The sequence below is a fragment of the Mus caroli genome, unplaced genomic scaffold (genome assembly GCF_978045245.1).
Source record: "Mus caroli unplaced genomic scaffold, Mus_caroli_1 scaffold_2, whole genome shotgun sequence".
Lineage (NCBI taxonomy): Eukaryota > Metazoa > Chordata > Mammalia > Rodentia > Muridae > Mus > Mus caroli.
Genome location: NW_028227257.1, coordinates 172,250,678 through 172,265,849, shown reverse-complemented (window position 1 = coordinate 172,265,849; position 15,172 = coordinate 172,250,678). Strand labels below are relative to the sequence as shown.

The following is a 15,172-nucleotide window of genomic DNA, read 5'->3' as shown; positions in this document are numbered from 1 at the left end:
TCACTGAATTTGTATTTATATGAAGTTCTGGTTAACTTGAGCCCCTGCCTCCCTCTGACTTTAATTTGACGTGCAATGTGTTACACTTGATGCCTGCTTTGGTCGAATAGTTAACTGTCCGTGTAACATGGCAGTTGTTTTCTAGGCATCCACAAGTCACAGGTTATGTAATCTGTAATAGAGGGTAATCTGTCTAGAATCCAGGCTATCTGAATTTCCCTCAAGCTGGACATTTTGTTCCAGAGTAATAGGATCCAGCCCTTGCTTCTTCCTATCTCTTAGGAATATGAATGATTTACTGAAAGGTGAAAACAGAACAGCCAGCCAACAGAATTACCAACAGGTGCTTCAGGGCAGAGAGATGAATGTAACCAGCAATGCCCTTTAAATCTTAATTCTCTAAAGGGAAGAAACCAAGCTTCTGTGTGGGAGTTCAGACGGCATTGATGAGCTATGGAGAAAATAGGAATTAAATATGAATTTGTAAAAGTATCTTTTGAGTGATGAACAAGAACACTTCCCTTAGAGAAATGAGCCAGTGTACAGGATTTCCAAGGAGAAGGTGTTGCCTAGAGCTTGTGCATGCTGGTAAGTGCTACTGCTGAGCTAGAACCTGGCTCAGTCTGATCTTCCTAAGTAAGCTCAAGCAGAATTCAAACCGTTTTGAAGATCTTCTGTTTGTTAGCAGTAGGAGCCCTCCTGCCATCGAGGCCTGTACGAGCACAGCAGAGAATGATGTGGAACTCAGAGAATGTGGGGAGACTAAGAACCACGTGGACCCCGGCCTCCAGCTCTTCCTCTGGAGCATAGACTTGTTTTGAAAGACAATGTTGGCCTCTGTCTTACCCCATCATAATCCGGAGGGACTTCTTTATTGAAGAGAGCAGTGTATAGAATACACGTGCTCTACAATGACGTGAGCTGACAATAGTGATCTCCTGCACTGTAAACCCTGTCAAAGGTCCAGGTCTGGGGAGATCACAGGCCCTGGGAGGTGGTGGTGGGGTCTCCCACTGTTGTTTTACTAAAGGGACACATTGTCAAAAGGCCTTGCAAATATTTGTGTTTACACCCATGGGTAAGTACTACTTACTCTGTCAGAAACGAATGGCTAATGGAGGTGTCTAGTAGCGTATCAAAGCAGAGGCTGGCCAGCTCTCCCAGCATCTTCCACAGTACCGAGGGCTCCTCCCAGCACTCTCCATCCAGTCCCCTACCCTGAACCTCTCCCTCAGGGGTCAGGCTTCTGCTTGGCCTCCCTCAGCCTGATGTCTGTATAACTCAGCTGTGGTGGCTAAGCAGCTCCCCTGGTCTCTTGGTCCGGGTCTGGAGAGTCTGGTGGCCATGCTCAGTATGGAGTCTTTCTTCCCTCTGCCTGCTTCCTCCCTTATACCTACAATAGGAATCTTCCCATGCTTAGGAGTAGGCTTGTCCTCCTCCCTCCCCTTATTTCACTTCTTTATCCACTCTCTCTCTGGGTGAGAGCAGCTTCTTTCTGTGGTGCGCGGCCGTCAGCACATAGACTTATAACTCAGCCAAGTGCCGACAAGCACTGACTGAGCCCTCGGGGAGCCATCGACATCACGTGCACCACTCCCCCACCAAGGCTTATGGAACATTGTGGAAGAGGTGGAGAGAGGACCTAAGAGCTGCATGGTGGTGTGGCCTATGAAAGGCAGTGGCTGCACTCACTCACAAGCTCAGGGCGCTCCTGCCAGCATTCCAGATCAGAAGAGGAGGTGCTCACTAGGCTGCACCCAGAGCTGAGGAGCCACTGTCAGTCTTTGTGGGTAAGGCAGCAGGTAGGCTGCTTTTGCTCCTGTGGATGGCCCAAAGCCCATGCACACGAAAGCAGCCATCCCTGGCTTGTGGGCTACTCAAAGGAAACAGAACAAAGGATGAGGATGTGAGGGAGGGAGGGAGGGAGGGAGGGAGGGAGGGAGGGAGGGAGGGAGGCGGGGCTGGGCTCTGAGCAAGTGTGATGGCACTGGGTTGCATGTGATCACACTGCATTGCATATGTGTATTAAATTGTTGAAGAAGAAATAAAAATAGTAAATGAAAATTTCAGTAAAAAAAGCAAAACTTCCAGTTTTGTCTTGTTCTGGTTTTGGAGATAGGGCCTTTCTATTGTAGACCAGGTTGGCTTTGAATTCTTGACATTCCGGCTTCATTCTCTCAAGTGCTTGAGTCCTAGACAGATAGTTACCATCATGCTCAGTAAGTACCGTGGCCTTTATTCAATAAGTATTCTTATGTCTTCCTCCCACTTTTATGCTAAGCCTGAGTGGAAACTCAGTGTCCCCGTGCCTTCTCATGATCTCTGACTGCTTTCTAAGCAAACTGCTCTATTTTCACATTTACTGGGAAAAAAGTAAATTAAATAATTAACTCATGAATTCCATTGAAATGCTACATACAGTGTGCTGTTCAGAGCAAGTATTTCAAGATGACTTACTGTATCAGGAGTCTCTGAAAACACTGTAGGTCTTAACACTTCCTCAAAGGATGAGTGAAGGAAAATAATTCCTTTAAAGAAAAATGAGCCTTTGTGCAGATATGTGTGGTATGCACACACACAGGCAAAATACACATACCCATAAAATTTACAAACAATATCAGAAAAAGAAAGACAGCCCAGTAAGATGATTTGTGAAGATTCCTATAAACGCTAAGCCTGAGATTTACATTCCTTATTTTCTCTTAAGAGCAAATACAACCCAGTCGGTCGATGGCTTCCAGCTGCCAGTCACACACCCTTTCCCTAAGTCAGCAGACATCTTTGTCTTATTGGTACTGGACAAAGCACAGGCCACCTCAGTCTCTATTCTCTGTCCCAGTGACAGATGACGAGCTCTGAGAAGGTCTAACACTGTACTCTTGTGTGTGAAGTGTGTTGGTAACACACTCAGGACATGATCTCTTATTTTGCAGATAGCTAGGACCTCAAATAATATGAAGTAATACTGCCATATATTAACTTTTAAAAAAGAAAAGGTGGGGTGGAAAAGTGTGGAATCCTATGTTAAGCAAAGATAAAGGCATTTACCTGAAGGAAGAAGCCAATAAAACCTGACAGTAGAGAGTTCCTGGCACAGACTCTGTTCATACGCTGGCAAAGTCCTACTATATTTGGACAGCACGGAGAAGGTAGGTCTCATCGATTCCCAATGTTCATACTTACATCTTGTCCTGGCCAGCGCCAACTCGCAGAGTCAACCTGGGGATAACTGGACTTGGGGCAGGGATGACAGGCTCCACTTTTATCTGTGGAAATTTGTACATTAGTTACAAAAACAATTCTCCCGAAAGTATTCCTTTTCTTCTACTTCCCCACCCCACAAACCTAACAAAGTCATATGAAATGCTGGATAAAAAGGCATGGCTAGTGAGTGTTCTGTGTGTAGATGTGGGTGTGAGAGGCCGGAGGTAGAAACGGGTGTCTTCCTGGGTCATTCTTCACCTTTTCTGAAGACTGCTCTCTCACTGAACGGAATATCGTCAATCTGAGGGGTAAGGGTGTCCAATGAGATCCAGGGTTCCAAGTGCCTCTCTCTTGCCTTCCTGCAAGCTCCAGGTGCATGCTACTGGTTCTCGGCTTTTTACTGGGTTCTGGGTACCTAACCTCAGGTCCTTATGGTTGAAGCACATCAACTGAGCCTTCTTCCAAAGCCATTCTGTGTTTTTCAATAACTGAAAGCTACTTGACACACAACAAAGTCTACAAACTCTTATTATATTGTATTAATTGGCAGTTGTTTCTGGCTTATTGATTTGTGTTCATTTCTTTGGTTTTATTATATTTTTGTATTATATTATTGTATATTATTTTGCACACAAACATATTCATAAACACAAAGTGATATCATAGCTTCTGAAAGGTATTTACATAACCACAAGATTTTTTTTAAAGGTTTATTATTTTTTATTTTATGTGTATGTCCTGCCTGCATGTATGTTTGTGTGCCACATGTGTGCCTGGTGCCTGTGGAGGTCAGAAGGGGGTATCAGATCTGTTGGAACTGCAGTTACAGACCATTGTGAACCACCATGTGTGTGCTGTGTCCTCTGGAGGAGCTGCCAGTGCTCCTAACCACTGAGCAGTCTCTGGAGTCCCATAACTGCCAGACTGACCATAACTAAAAAGGCTGCCATGAAATCATCCCTATACAACAGCATGCAATTATAGGTCTTGAATAATACAAAACTCACTGTAAATAAAATTTGTTTCATTATATCTGAAAGATAAATACCAAGTATAATTATAGCATTAAGTAGCTCCATTTTGGGCTCACTATAAGAAAAACTGAAATTTTTGTGTGTGTATGCCATACTTTTTCATTTTAGAAAGGATTTATGGTGAAAGTAATGACAGTTGAAAAAGTTGAGGACTTCACAAATATTTGAGCTATTAGTCAGAGCATGATATTACATGGTCTCTTGACAGTTACGATCTCATGGTATAATAAATGTTTTGAATTAACAACTAGACAAAATTGCTGCAGCCCCAAATTCTTCCCCTTTTCAGTGGTGACTGACTGGTCAGGAAATTTTTGGTGGGATAATTCCTTTTCATGTGGGACTACCCCAAGCACTGACATATATCTAACTTGTCCTGGAATACTGCAAGCCTGCATGTCCCTTTAACACTGACACCTGCCTACACATACTGACTTACATTGTCTGCAGCCCAAGAGTGAAACAGTAATGAAAGCACGTGGGGGCTGTAGGGAAAGGATATGTAAAGTTCTGTTCAGTGCGCTATATCATGCAAGTATTTGCATATGTGTATACATGCATGTATTCTCTCTAGCTGCAGTTCATTTACAAACCTGTCATCACATAAGTCTGTCAGACGATTCTCTTGAACACCGTAAGGCATGGAAGGCACACTCAATAAACATTTGTTGAATTAATGCTTATCTGAACATAGAGCCAACTCCTATCACTCAGTTACTACATTCCTCTTCAAGAATCAACCTAAAGCACTCAATGAAAGTAAGGGACATTTACTAAACTTGTGATTTTATGGAAGCCTCTAATGCTATTTGTTTATTTGGATGTCCACTTCACTCCAGTACCACTGAAGCCATGTGTCTTCTTTACGGTTCTTTCCCAATGTCTACCATACTGGCATTAAGAGACATTTGAAGCCTGAATATGAAGCAAAGATTCCAAACCACCATTTCTTTCAAGATCCTCCCATGATTTCTTTTTGTTTTTGCTTAGCAAAAAGGTTTAAATATTGAGGCTGAAGGTAGGTGAATTCCTTTATTTCCTATGAATGTACAAACTTTTCAGGCCCTAAGTATAAAGTCCATCTCTCTAGACTTCTTGAGACTCTTCTCTCTTCCTTAGCATAATGGACAGAACATCAAGCCTCCTGACTTCATAAATTATTCTCATTAAACTTATTGTTTTAAAAAGATTTATTTAATGTATGTGAGTACACTGTCACTGTCTTCACACTCACCAGAAGAGGGCATCAGATACCTGTGGTTGGTGGGAATTGAACTCAGGACCTCTGGAAGAGCAGTCAGTGCTCTTAACTGCTGAGGCATCTTTGCAGCCCTCCATTAAACTTTTAAATGTGCTAAAATCTTTAAAAATCATCTTCTCTTTTTCTCTGGGTAACAAGCTTTTGCTATTCTCCTTATTGTTTGTTACCTCCACCCACCAAAACAGGGTTTCTCTGTATAGCCCTGGCTGTCCTGGAACTCACTTTGTAGACCAGGCTGGCCTTGAACTCAGAAATCCGCCTGCCTCTGCCTCCCCAGTGCTGGGATTAAAGGCGTGCGCCACCACCGCCCTGCTGTTTCTTCCTTTTTTATTCATTTTGTCTCACTACACAGTCCCTGGCTGGCTGGAACTCATCATGGACACCATACTGGCTTCAAACTCACAGAGATCTGTTCTCCTCTGCCTCCCGAGTGCTGGAACAAAACACCTGCACTACCTCACTTGGCAGAGCTTATATTTTAAAAGCAAGGCTGCTCCTCTCTACCATGAATGAAGACTCTGCTTTACTAATTGCTGTATTCTGCAGTGTTTGGCCTGCTTCTTTTCTTTGTGATAGCCGTAACCTGGACTTGTTCAGTATTTTAAGGAATCACCTGACCAACACCCAACTGATCTTCACAACTCCATAGTGTACGTGTGGAGGGCATACTCTCCCCATATAACAACTACTCAGAAACAATACAAGGTTTGCTTAGGGGTGCAAAAATAGTAAATGTATCATGCAGACCTAAACTTCCTGACAAAAAAATCAAACTACGATTCCTTGCGCCATTCTTTGGGTCTTCCGTATATGCATATCCGGAATGGAGCTGCTCACTTTCTTTAGCAAGGTATCTTACAGTAATTAATTCATGGGCACTTGCATCAGTCCTAGAGTCAGCTGTAAGGCATTTGTTCTCTATGGGAGGCCAGTGAATTTATGTGGATTTGAGATTTACTTTGGTTTTACCTTTATTCAGCTAAACAGCTGGATTTTTATCATGAATAATCTGACCAGTGACATGAACCAAGACATGGGCTACTCATGACTTACTCTAAAAGTTAAACGAAGCCAAGTACAGTGGTGCACGCACGCCTTTGATCCCAGCACTTGGAAGGCTGGGGAAGGTGGATCTCTGTGGGTTCAAGGCCAGCATGGTCTATACAGAAAGTTTTAGGAAAGCCAGGGAAACAGGGAAAAATCCTGTCTCAAAAACAAACAAACAAACAAACAAACAAACAATACACTTAAATGACGTGTACAAAACAGGCAAACATAATTGGAAATATATAGTCAGATTCAGAATGGAATGAATGTATCTTGAAGGCAACAGGTATTCCACCAACTGATATAATTTTGCTACCTCATCTCAAAGTTCATCTGTAGTCATGATACTCAACATGGCCTGCATACCTCTCATAGTAAAAAAGGAACTATTAACGAGACTATGAAGTAGACATGAACCAGGACTATCTCGGGCAGCCAGGACAAATGGAAATTCTGCCCATAAAGCAGTCAAATACTTTAATTTCAGTCAAAAAGTGAAGTCATGTGTATCTTGCAGAGCAGTCTGGAAGGACAGAGAAAGAGGTATGAGACCATCTAGCTCAAGGGAAAGAGATGAATAACGATGCTAATGTTATAAAGAAAGGAAACTTTCTAAATAAGTTCTCCCTAAAGTTGTATTTTAACTCTATCTGAATGTTTTTCAAAATAAAATAAAAACAGAGATCCTAACTACAAATTAAAAGCTATTTCTCTCCTGAACCTTGCTGAAAACAACAATCTGAATGATAACAGCGACTAGTCACTTAAACAATATGAGGGACTTCATCTTTTAATGGCACAACCACATCCTGGGGCCGAGGGGAGCTTCTAAGTGTTAAAAATAAAAGAACAGCACTTGGGAGTAATGTTGCGAATTGGGGCGAGCAGAAGAGTATTTACAGTGGATTACTAAGCTTCCCAATTCACCAAAGAGGTAAAGTCCGGCAATATAAGACTCCTTTGTAGCTAACTAAAAATACATTGTCAGTGGATTTGTCCAGTTTTATGTATAAGCAATACCCCTTTCACCTGAGCTAACACTAGTAGTCATATAAGCCCCTTATTGCCATGTGCTGCATTTTTTTTTTTTTTTTTTGCTAATCTTCAAGGATTTAGCTTCTTTGCCACATACCTCAGGGCACCAACTGATAAAGCCCTAACTCTCCATTTTTCCAGGACACCAGCAGTGCGGCCTTGCAAAAAATGAAAATCGCTCAAGAGATTTAAAGGGGAAATTTATTTTTAAAATCCTGACTTGAAGCAAAGAGGTGGATTTTTAAAAAGCTTATCTCTAAAGAATCAGTTTAAATTTAAATTCTATCTTGGAACCCTTTCATGCGTTCCAGCTTTAAAGTTTATCTTTTGACAGGGACTTTCTACAAAGGTAATGGGCAGCTTTGTCAATTTAATCTGTCCAAGTTTATTTATTTATTTTTTTAATGTTAAACTCCTTTCACCAAAAAAAAAAAAAAAAAAAAGAGTGAAGAGCCTCTAGCATGTGTGTGCACTGGCTTGGGTAAGCCGGGCAGGCAGGAGCTAGTCTCGGTGTCCACCCTGCATCACTCCTGAAGGAAGCCACATGGGAGCACTTAGCACTTAGGATGCTCATGGTGGTTGGTAACCCTGTGCTGTCCTTCTCCGCAATTAAGCTCTTTACATGTGCTCCTTTTTGAAGCAGGCTAACAAAATCCCCATCAGCTATTTGAAACATTTAGAAGACAGTCTGTAGAGGCCTGGCTGTGGCTGAGTGGAGTGAATGCTGTCCAGTGTGGACAGCAAGCTCCCATCCAAGCCCATTCATAGGAGGATGGGAGCGGCCTGTAGTAGCTGTATACAAATTCAGTCCCACTCACCTAAATGCTTACATTCCGGACTTCAAAAGAGGCAGTGCTGAGAAACAGGGAGGGAACATTTCCCCCATTTTACTGGGGGTACTTTGTTTATTGCAAACCCTTCATTTCTCTATGTATGACAAGCAATAAGGAAAGACTAGAAATAAGACCAAGTTGGTTTTTTTTGTTTATTTTTGTTTTTGTTTTGCTTTTTCGAGACAGGGTTTCTCTGTGTAGCCCTGGCTGTCCTGGAACTCACTCTGTAGACCAGGCTGGCCTTGAACTTAGAAATCCGCCTGCCTCTGCCTCCTGAGTGCTGGGATTAAAGGCATGCGCCACCTCGCCCAGCTGACCAAGCTGTTTTAAATAGGAAGGAAGAAAGGAAGGAAGGAGGAAGGGAGGAGGAGGGAGGGAGGGAGGGAGGAAGGAAGGAACATGCTGTTGTGTAAAAGAAAAAGGAGTGATACACTGTTTAACTGAGCCAGTGGTGATTTGCAGGCAGATACTAAAGGGCTTGCGGACAAAGGAAAGAGTCATTAAAATGTTTCATAGTTCTGATTACTAAAGTCACCAGGCTCTGAGATCATCACTTTCCTGTTTTTAAATATAGAAATTAAACAGGAGCTCATAAGGGTTCTTCAAGGACTGACATTTCACCAGCCCTTCTGGTCACCTCACCCCCAATTAGCCTTTCTACTGTCCTGTTCAGGAGAATCCTGTGTCCTGGACATGCCAGAGTGGAGAGAGACTAACGTAAGCAGGCTGCTTGAGTAGCAAGGATGTGGTTGGATGGGCCTAACCACGTCAGTCTCCCCTCGCTGGGGTTGTCACTCAGACCTCTCAGTACACAACTTTTTGAACTGCAGACTCAGCAATATCAAAGCCACAGAGCAGTTTGGAGGATTAACTCATGGAGTAGCCTGCCACACAAATACACTCTCAGGTGACAGCATCACTCCTATCTAGGTTAGCCCATTCATAAACAACCACTGTAGCTCAAATAAGACAATTTATTAGTCAGGTCAAAGTTTGAGTATTCTTTTTAAAGTCCATAAGTTTTTCAGCATAAATTTTTTTTTTTGAATTATCCATGGGTGATCAACATTGCTAGTTATTTGTAAGAACATTCCAAACTGTTAGTCACCTATACATTTTAAATAACATAAACCAGTGTTTGCTCAGCATTTTCTATGGGGGTGGCTTTCACGGTGAGTATTCTTACAGAAGGTATGAAGCAAACATTGTTTTCTTGTTGTTTTGTTTTTTGTTTGTTTGTTTTGTTTTTTGTTTTCGAGACAGGGTTTCTCTGTGCAGCCCTGGCTGTTTGCTTGTTTTGAGACAAGGTCTCATGTCCCAGACTGGCTTCAAATAGACTATGGAAGCAAGGATGACCTGAAGCCTCTACCTACTGATTGTTAAGACTAAAGGCAGGGGCTGCAATGCCTAATTGATGCAGTGCTGTGGAATAGAGCCAGAGCTTGGAACACTAGGCAAGTGCTTTAACAACTGAGCTACAGTCCTGCCTCCAAAGCTGGTTTTAAACAGAAATAAGTGGGCGGAGTGATGCTGTCTCTTCCCAAAATGACTGTGAGGTGGAGACAGAGGTAGGGAGGGAAGCAAAGACCCCAAAGATACCAGAGGATCACGATGGCCAGGCAGTGGGAGGGTTGGGATACCTACCGATAACTGCCAACGTCCAGCTTCCAAAAAGTGCTGTGGGCCTAGGTTGTGTCTATTTATCTGCAGATGGTAATGCCATCCTTTTGGAGTGACACTGCCATTAAGAGTGTACTCAGGTAAGAATATACTGAAATACAAGACTATGTAGTCTCAGTCTATGCTGATGGTTCTGCTTTATCTCCTGTTTAACACTACAGGTAGTTATAGGCACAGTTCCTGGTAGACAGCTCAGTATACACGAGGGGCCTGGCTCCAAACCCCAGCATCACGAACATGCATATGCATGCATGGATGAACACAGATACCTCCTTTCACCATCATAAATAACAAAGAGTTTCCTTTTTTGTTATCATTTTTTCTATAAAACACATTTAAAATACTAAAATTGATGTAGTTAAGGTAATCCTTCACATCTATCTAAATTCCAACAATTCATAGTTTGAAACAATCAAGCCTTGTAACACGCACTGTGTGAGCACACACAAATAGGCTTTTTGCATCTAGGTATGCATGTATGTATGCATGTATGTATTTGCTTTATGTATATGTGTGAGTCAGCATGTGCTGAGGCATGTACATGGAGGTCAGAGGCCAGCTTGTGGGAAGTAGGAGTTCTCCTTTCACCATATAGTTTTGCATTCAGGATGCCATGTTTGGCAGCGAGTGCCTTCCCTATTGGACATCCTGCTGACCCATTTGCTTACTTTTACTATCTTTCTACTAAAAACAATTAAGGACATCTGCAGGGCATACACAGTCCTATTTCAGGTTTGTTGTTGCTAACTTGTTTTGCATGAAACTTGTGCAGATTGGTGGGTAGAATAAAGAGAAACTTTCATGTTATCCCAGCCTTTAATCTCTACTCCTTACTACTGCTCTCCACAAGGGATACCATCTCTTCCCTTTCTGGTTTTACAAAGGACTAAGATTTAACTCTATGTTTCTACACTTTTATAGTGAAGTTCAAATAATAATAGAACAATATTACTGTTCCTGTAACCATTTTCATTACTCAGATAACATTTACTGGAATAGACCAGTCTCCTAGGCTGTGTCTTGTTCCACATATGCCATATTCCTATACACATCTTGTATAATAGCCTGATTTTATTTTCATATAAGCAATTTCACAGAAGCCAGGATTAGAACTCAAGCCTAACTCTACAATCCTATAGCGACAGTCTGTCTAGCTATTGGTAAGTAAGTCTCTTCCTGAGGGGTTTTCTTTTCCAGGGTCAGGGAGATCCTGAGCAAAGGCATAGGCATGGTCTGCCTGATGTTAACAGCTTCATTGGATGGGCTTCTTAGGTTTCATAACGGCTGCTCCTCAATGCATGACTTCCTACAGTTAAGGTGGTACCAGATGCAATGGCACCACCACATTTGCTTGGCTGCGAGTCAGCCTCTGTTACTCTAGTTACACAACAGTGATGACTAATTATTGTCAGACAATGTTTCTATGAAAATATTTCCAAATTTGAAGACTATCTGTGCAATAGGGATTTGGCTAGTGTGAATGTGTGCCTCCCAACTGGGACAGGCCAGTCTCCTAGGCTGTCTCTTGTTCCCTAGTGTTGATAATACCTGCTGGATCTGGGTCATAGGTATGTCAGAAGAGGGGAAATGTGTGGAAGTGCTTTAAAACCTGACAAGTACCATATTAAGATAACATAGTAATTAAATGATAACATGACTGTAAAGACAGACATACGATATGCTGGAGAAATGGGTCAGTAGTTCAGAGCACTCATACTGACTGCACTTCCAGAGGACCTGAGTTCAGTTCCCAGCTTACAACCACCTGTAACTCTAGCTCCAGGGAATCTAACATCCTCTTCTGGACACGTTTCTTTCTACATTAGTAAAAATAAAAATAAAATAAATCTTTTAGAATGAGAGAAATTATAGAGTTGGTGTCTCCTGTTAGTAAGATAATGGTGTCTCATTACTTTGCCAGTGTCTAATTACTGACATTATTTTCATCCCATTTTTTTACTCATGGAAACAGCAAGGGGTCTAAACAAATTAAGAGTTAGGCAGAAAAAAAAGTGGCTGTTGCCAGCCAAGTTAGCTTTTCCAGGTAAGTTGGAAGCTAAAACCATTGTAACATTATTGGTACTGTATTTGCTGTTAGGTAGGACAGCATTCAATATGTGGAGAGAAACTTGTGGTGCTATTTTGTGGCCAAGTGCAGACAGAGAAGATCCAGTGTGAGTAGGGGACTCTGAAGCTCTACAGACGGTCCTGAGGGTCAAGTGAATGTCTGCAGTCATCTCAAGACTAAGAGGAAGAGCAGAGCTGTCCGAACAGAGGTCACAACTTGTGTCCACAGGACACAGCTCTGACTCTGATGAAACTGCAGGGCTGACCAATATCCCTGTTGTTTACAAGGACTCTGCAAGTCTGCTTTCCTGACTTGACAGGCAAGATCTCTGTATATGAAGTTACTTTCTGTCTGTTAGCTGGATCACCAAATTAGCCCAGGAGTTCCAATCTTACCATGAGAAATAGCAAGAATAAGAGAAGCTGCTCAAGTCCTATGTGCAGCCTCTGCCCTAAGTAAATGGCAGAGTGGATCTCCAAAAGGAGACAAAGGCCATCAGCCCCCTGTTGGCTTCCTGTCTTCTTCCAGAAGGAACATAGGTTTACATGTCATAGAAAAATGGATGCTTTTGGGTACCCAAAAAACAGTACAAAACATTATGTAGCAGTAGACCTGATATTTTTTTAAAAACGGTGTTACTGAGTGTGTGTGTTTTAACTGTGAGATATCAGCTTAATGAACGCAGGGTTTACAGCTTTTGATGAGATTCCTCTGAAGCTATGCATTTTTAGCATCTAGTGTGTATAGGGCTTAGTTACAGAACTACATTTTATCTTTGTAACCACATTACAAATAAATGTCACTTAACTGCCCCTCGATTTACATCCAAAACACAGCTCTAAGCCCTGGCTGCGTTCACCTGCGGTTTGCACTAGGGCCTTGTTCAGACTGCGAAAATGACACCCAGCTTACCTTCTCATGTTTGTGCTTCTCCTTCTCCTTCTCTCTCTTCTCTCTCTCCCTTCTCTCCTTCTCCCTCTCCCTCTCTTTCTTCTCCTTTTCTTTCTCCTTCTCTTTCTTCTTCTTCTTCTCCTTTTTGTCCTTTTTCCTTTCTTTCTCCTTGGGCTTCTCTTTTTCCTCAAACAGTTTTTCTGGGAGCATTGGTGAGAAGGCCGGCAGCATGGCCGGGACCCTCACTGCTGAAGGGCTGAACAAAGGCAGTGCCATTTCTTTTGGGGGCAACACCAGCTGTGTTGGAGGGGCCTTTATCTTGTCTTCTCTGTTTTTTTCTTTAAGCCTTTCCCTTTCTCGCTTATCTTTCTCCCGCTTGCTTCTTTCTCGATCTTTCTTCTTGTCCTTATGCTTCTCTCGCTCTCTCCTCACGATCCCATCTTTCAATCGCACTTTCGCATCAATGTCTTCAAATTCTTTGATTTTAAATTTATAGGGATCGGAATCTTCGTCTTTCATCAGCTCCCTCCATGGGTACTTAAGTTCCTTTCCAGCCTCCTTCTCCTTCTCCCTCTCTCTCATTTTATCCTTCTCTTTGCTTCTTTCTTTGTTTCTCTCTCTCTCCCTCTCTCTGTCTCGCTGCTTTTCTTTCTTTTTCAACTTAGTCTTCAGTTCTTTTTTCAACTTTTTCTTTACATCCACAGACGAAGGCAGCTTGGCTTTCTCCTCATACCCCTTGTGTAGAGGTTCAGGAGTGGGAGGAGAAATTGAGGGAGAAGAGATATATGGGAAGGTGGGAGGCATGTTGGAAGGGGCTCCCAGCTTTGCCTTCCGCACCACCTCATCAATAGAGGCATCCATTGTCCACGAGTTATCTGAACTTGAGGTTCCGCCAGAGAGAGGCAGAGGAGTAGCCAGGGACTTGGTGAAGTTATTGGAGGAAGTGGAAGCTTTTGGAGTGGTGCACTCTGACCCCAAAATCCTCTTAGGACTTGTAAAAGTGTCTCCTTCTGATTCTGATCCGGAAGAAAACTCGAAAGGGTCTGGCTCCCGCTCTGCACAGGCACGTGCGATCACAGCATCGATGGAGTCATCGATGGTTTTGTCTGTCACCACAGCCTTTTTCGGCTGCATTTCAATGTTCAGTTTCACAACTTCTGGGGGAGTCTGTGTTGGCTTCATCACTGGGATGGTCTCTTTAACCGTTTTTTCAACCACCATAGCTGAAGGGGTCCTATTTGGTGTTTCAGGTCTGACAGGGGTTTGGGGAACATGAGCTACAATCTTGGGGCTTTTAGGACTCTTGGGGCTCTTGGAGCGTCCGGGTGACTTCTTTTCTTTTGGGATGGTTTTTGGTGACCGAATAGGACTTCCAAGCCTTGCTGGTGATAGGGCAGCCTTGGGTGACTTAGTTTTCTGACCTGGAGAGCTAGCTTTAGTCTTTGTTTTTGGTGTAAACGACTTTGTTTCTAACGGCTTTGCAATTGGTAGTTGTGACTTTGCAAATGGAGCCAGCATGGGGGGCTCTGGTGATGGAGGGGCCAGATCAGTACTGTCCTGGACATGCACAGGAGAAAGCATTGGTGGGATCTTCTGTGGATTTATGGAGCTGAGAGGTTCTCGTGCTTCTAACAACACAACATCTAGGGAGTCCCCTTTAGTGCTCAGGAGTCGTGGGCGCTTCATGGAGGGCATTTCTTCCACTTCAGGACTGTCCAGTGGTCTCTTACCCAAGAAGTTCTCATCATTGATGACTTCCTCCTCCTCCATGTCATCATCTTCTTCCAAGGGCACCTGCATGGCTTCTGCTGAGGTGCCCCCATCAGTGGGCACCTGTTCCTCTTCCTCCTCTGCAAAGGGTGAAAAGGGCACTATTAGAATGGACAGAACAAACAGAACCTAGTCTTCAAACATCACTTCTTGGAAGGGAGAAACAAATTTCAGAACACAAAGCAACGAGCCCTCCCAGGTCTTCCCAGCCTAGGCTCTTCATCCTTTCACAAACGGCCACACAGAGGACCAGCGTGACCTCCTACTCTGTGCTCCTCTCGCTCCTTCCAACACTCACATGGCCTCAGAAACACAGCAGTGTTCATGACCGCTAGTCTCAGAAATGAAA

General features: G+C 43.0%; 1 protein-coding gene across 2 annotated transcripts in view; it reads right to left on the bottom strand.

Annotated features, from left to right (window-relative positions):
* Nucleotides 1-15,172, bottom strand: part of Taf3 (TATA-box binding protein associated factor 3) — a 141,784-nt gene that overhangs the window by 22,554 nt on the left and 104,058 nt on the right. For both annotated transcript variants that reach the window (XM_021156533.2, XM_029472603.2), the window contains 2 exons: nucleotides 13,075-14,903; nucleotides 3,184-3,266 (listed from right to left, as the gene is read on the bottom strand). In XM_021156533.2, coding sequence (XP_021012192.1) covers nucleotides 3,184-3,266; nucleotides 13,075-14,903 — 1,912 coding nt within the window. The remainder of the gene's footprint in view (nucleotides 1-3,183; nucleotides 3,267-13,074; nucleotides 14,904-15,172) is intronic.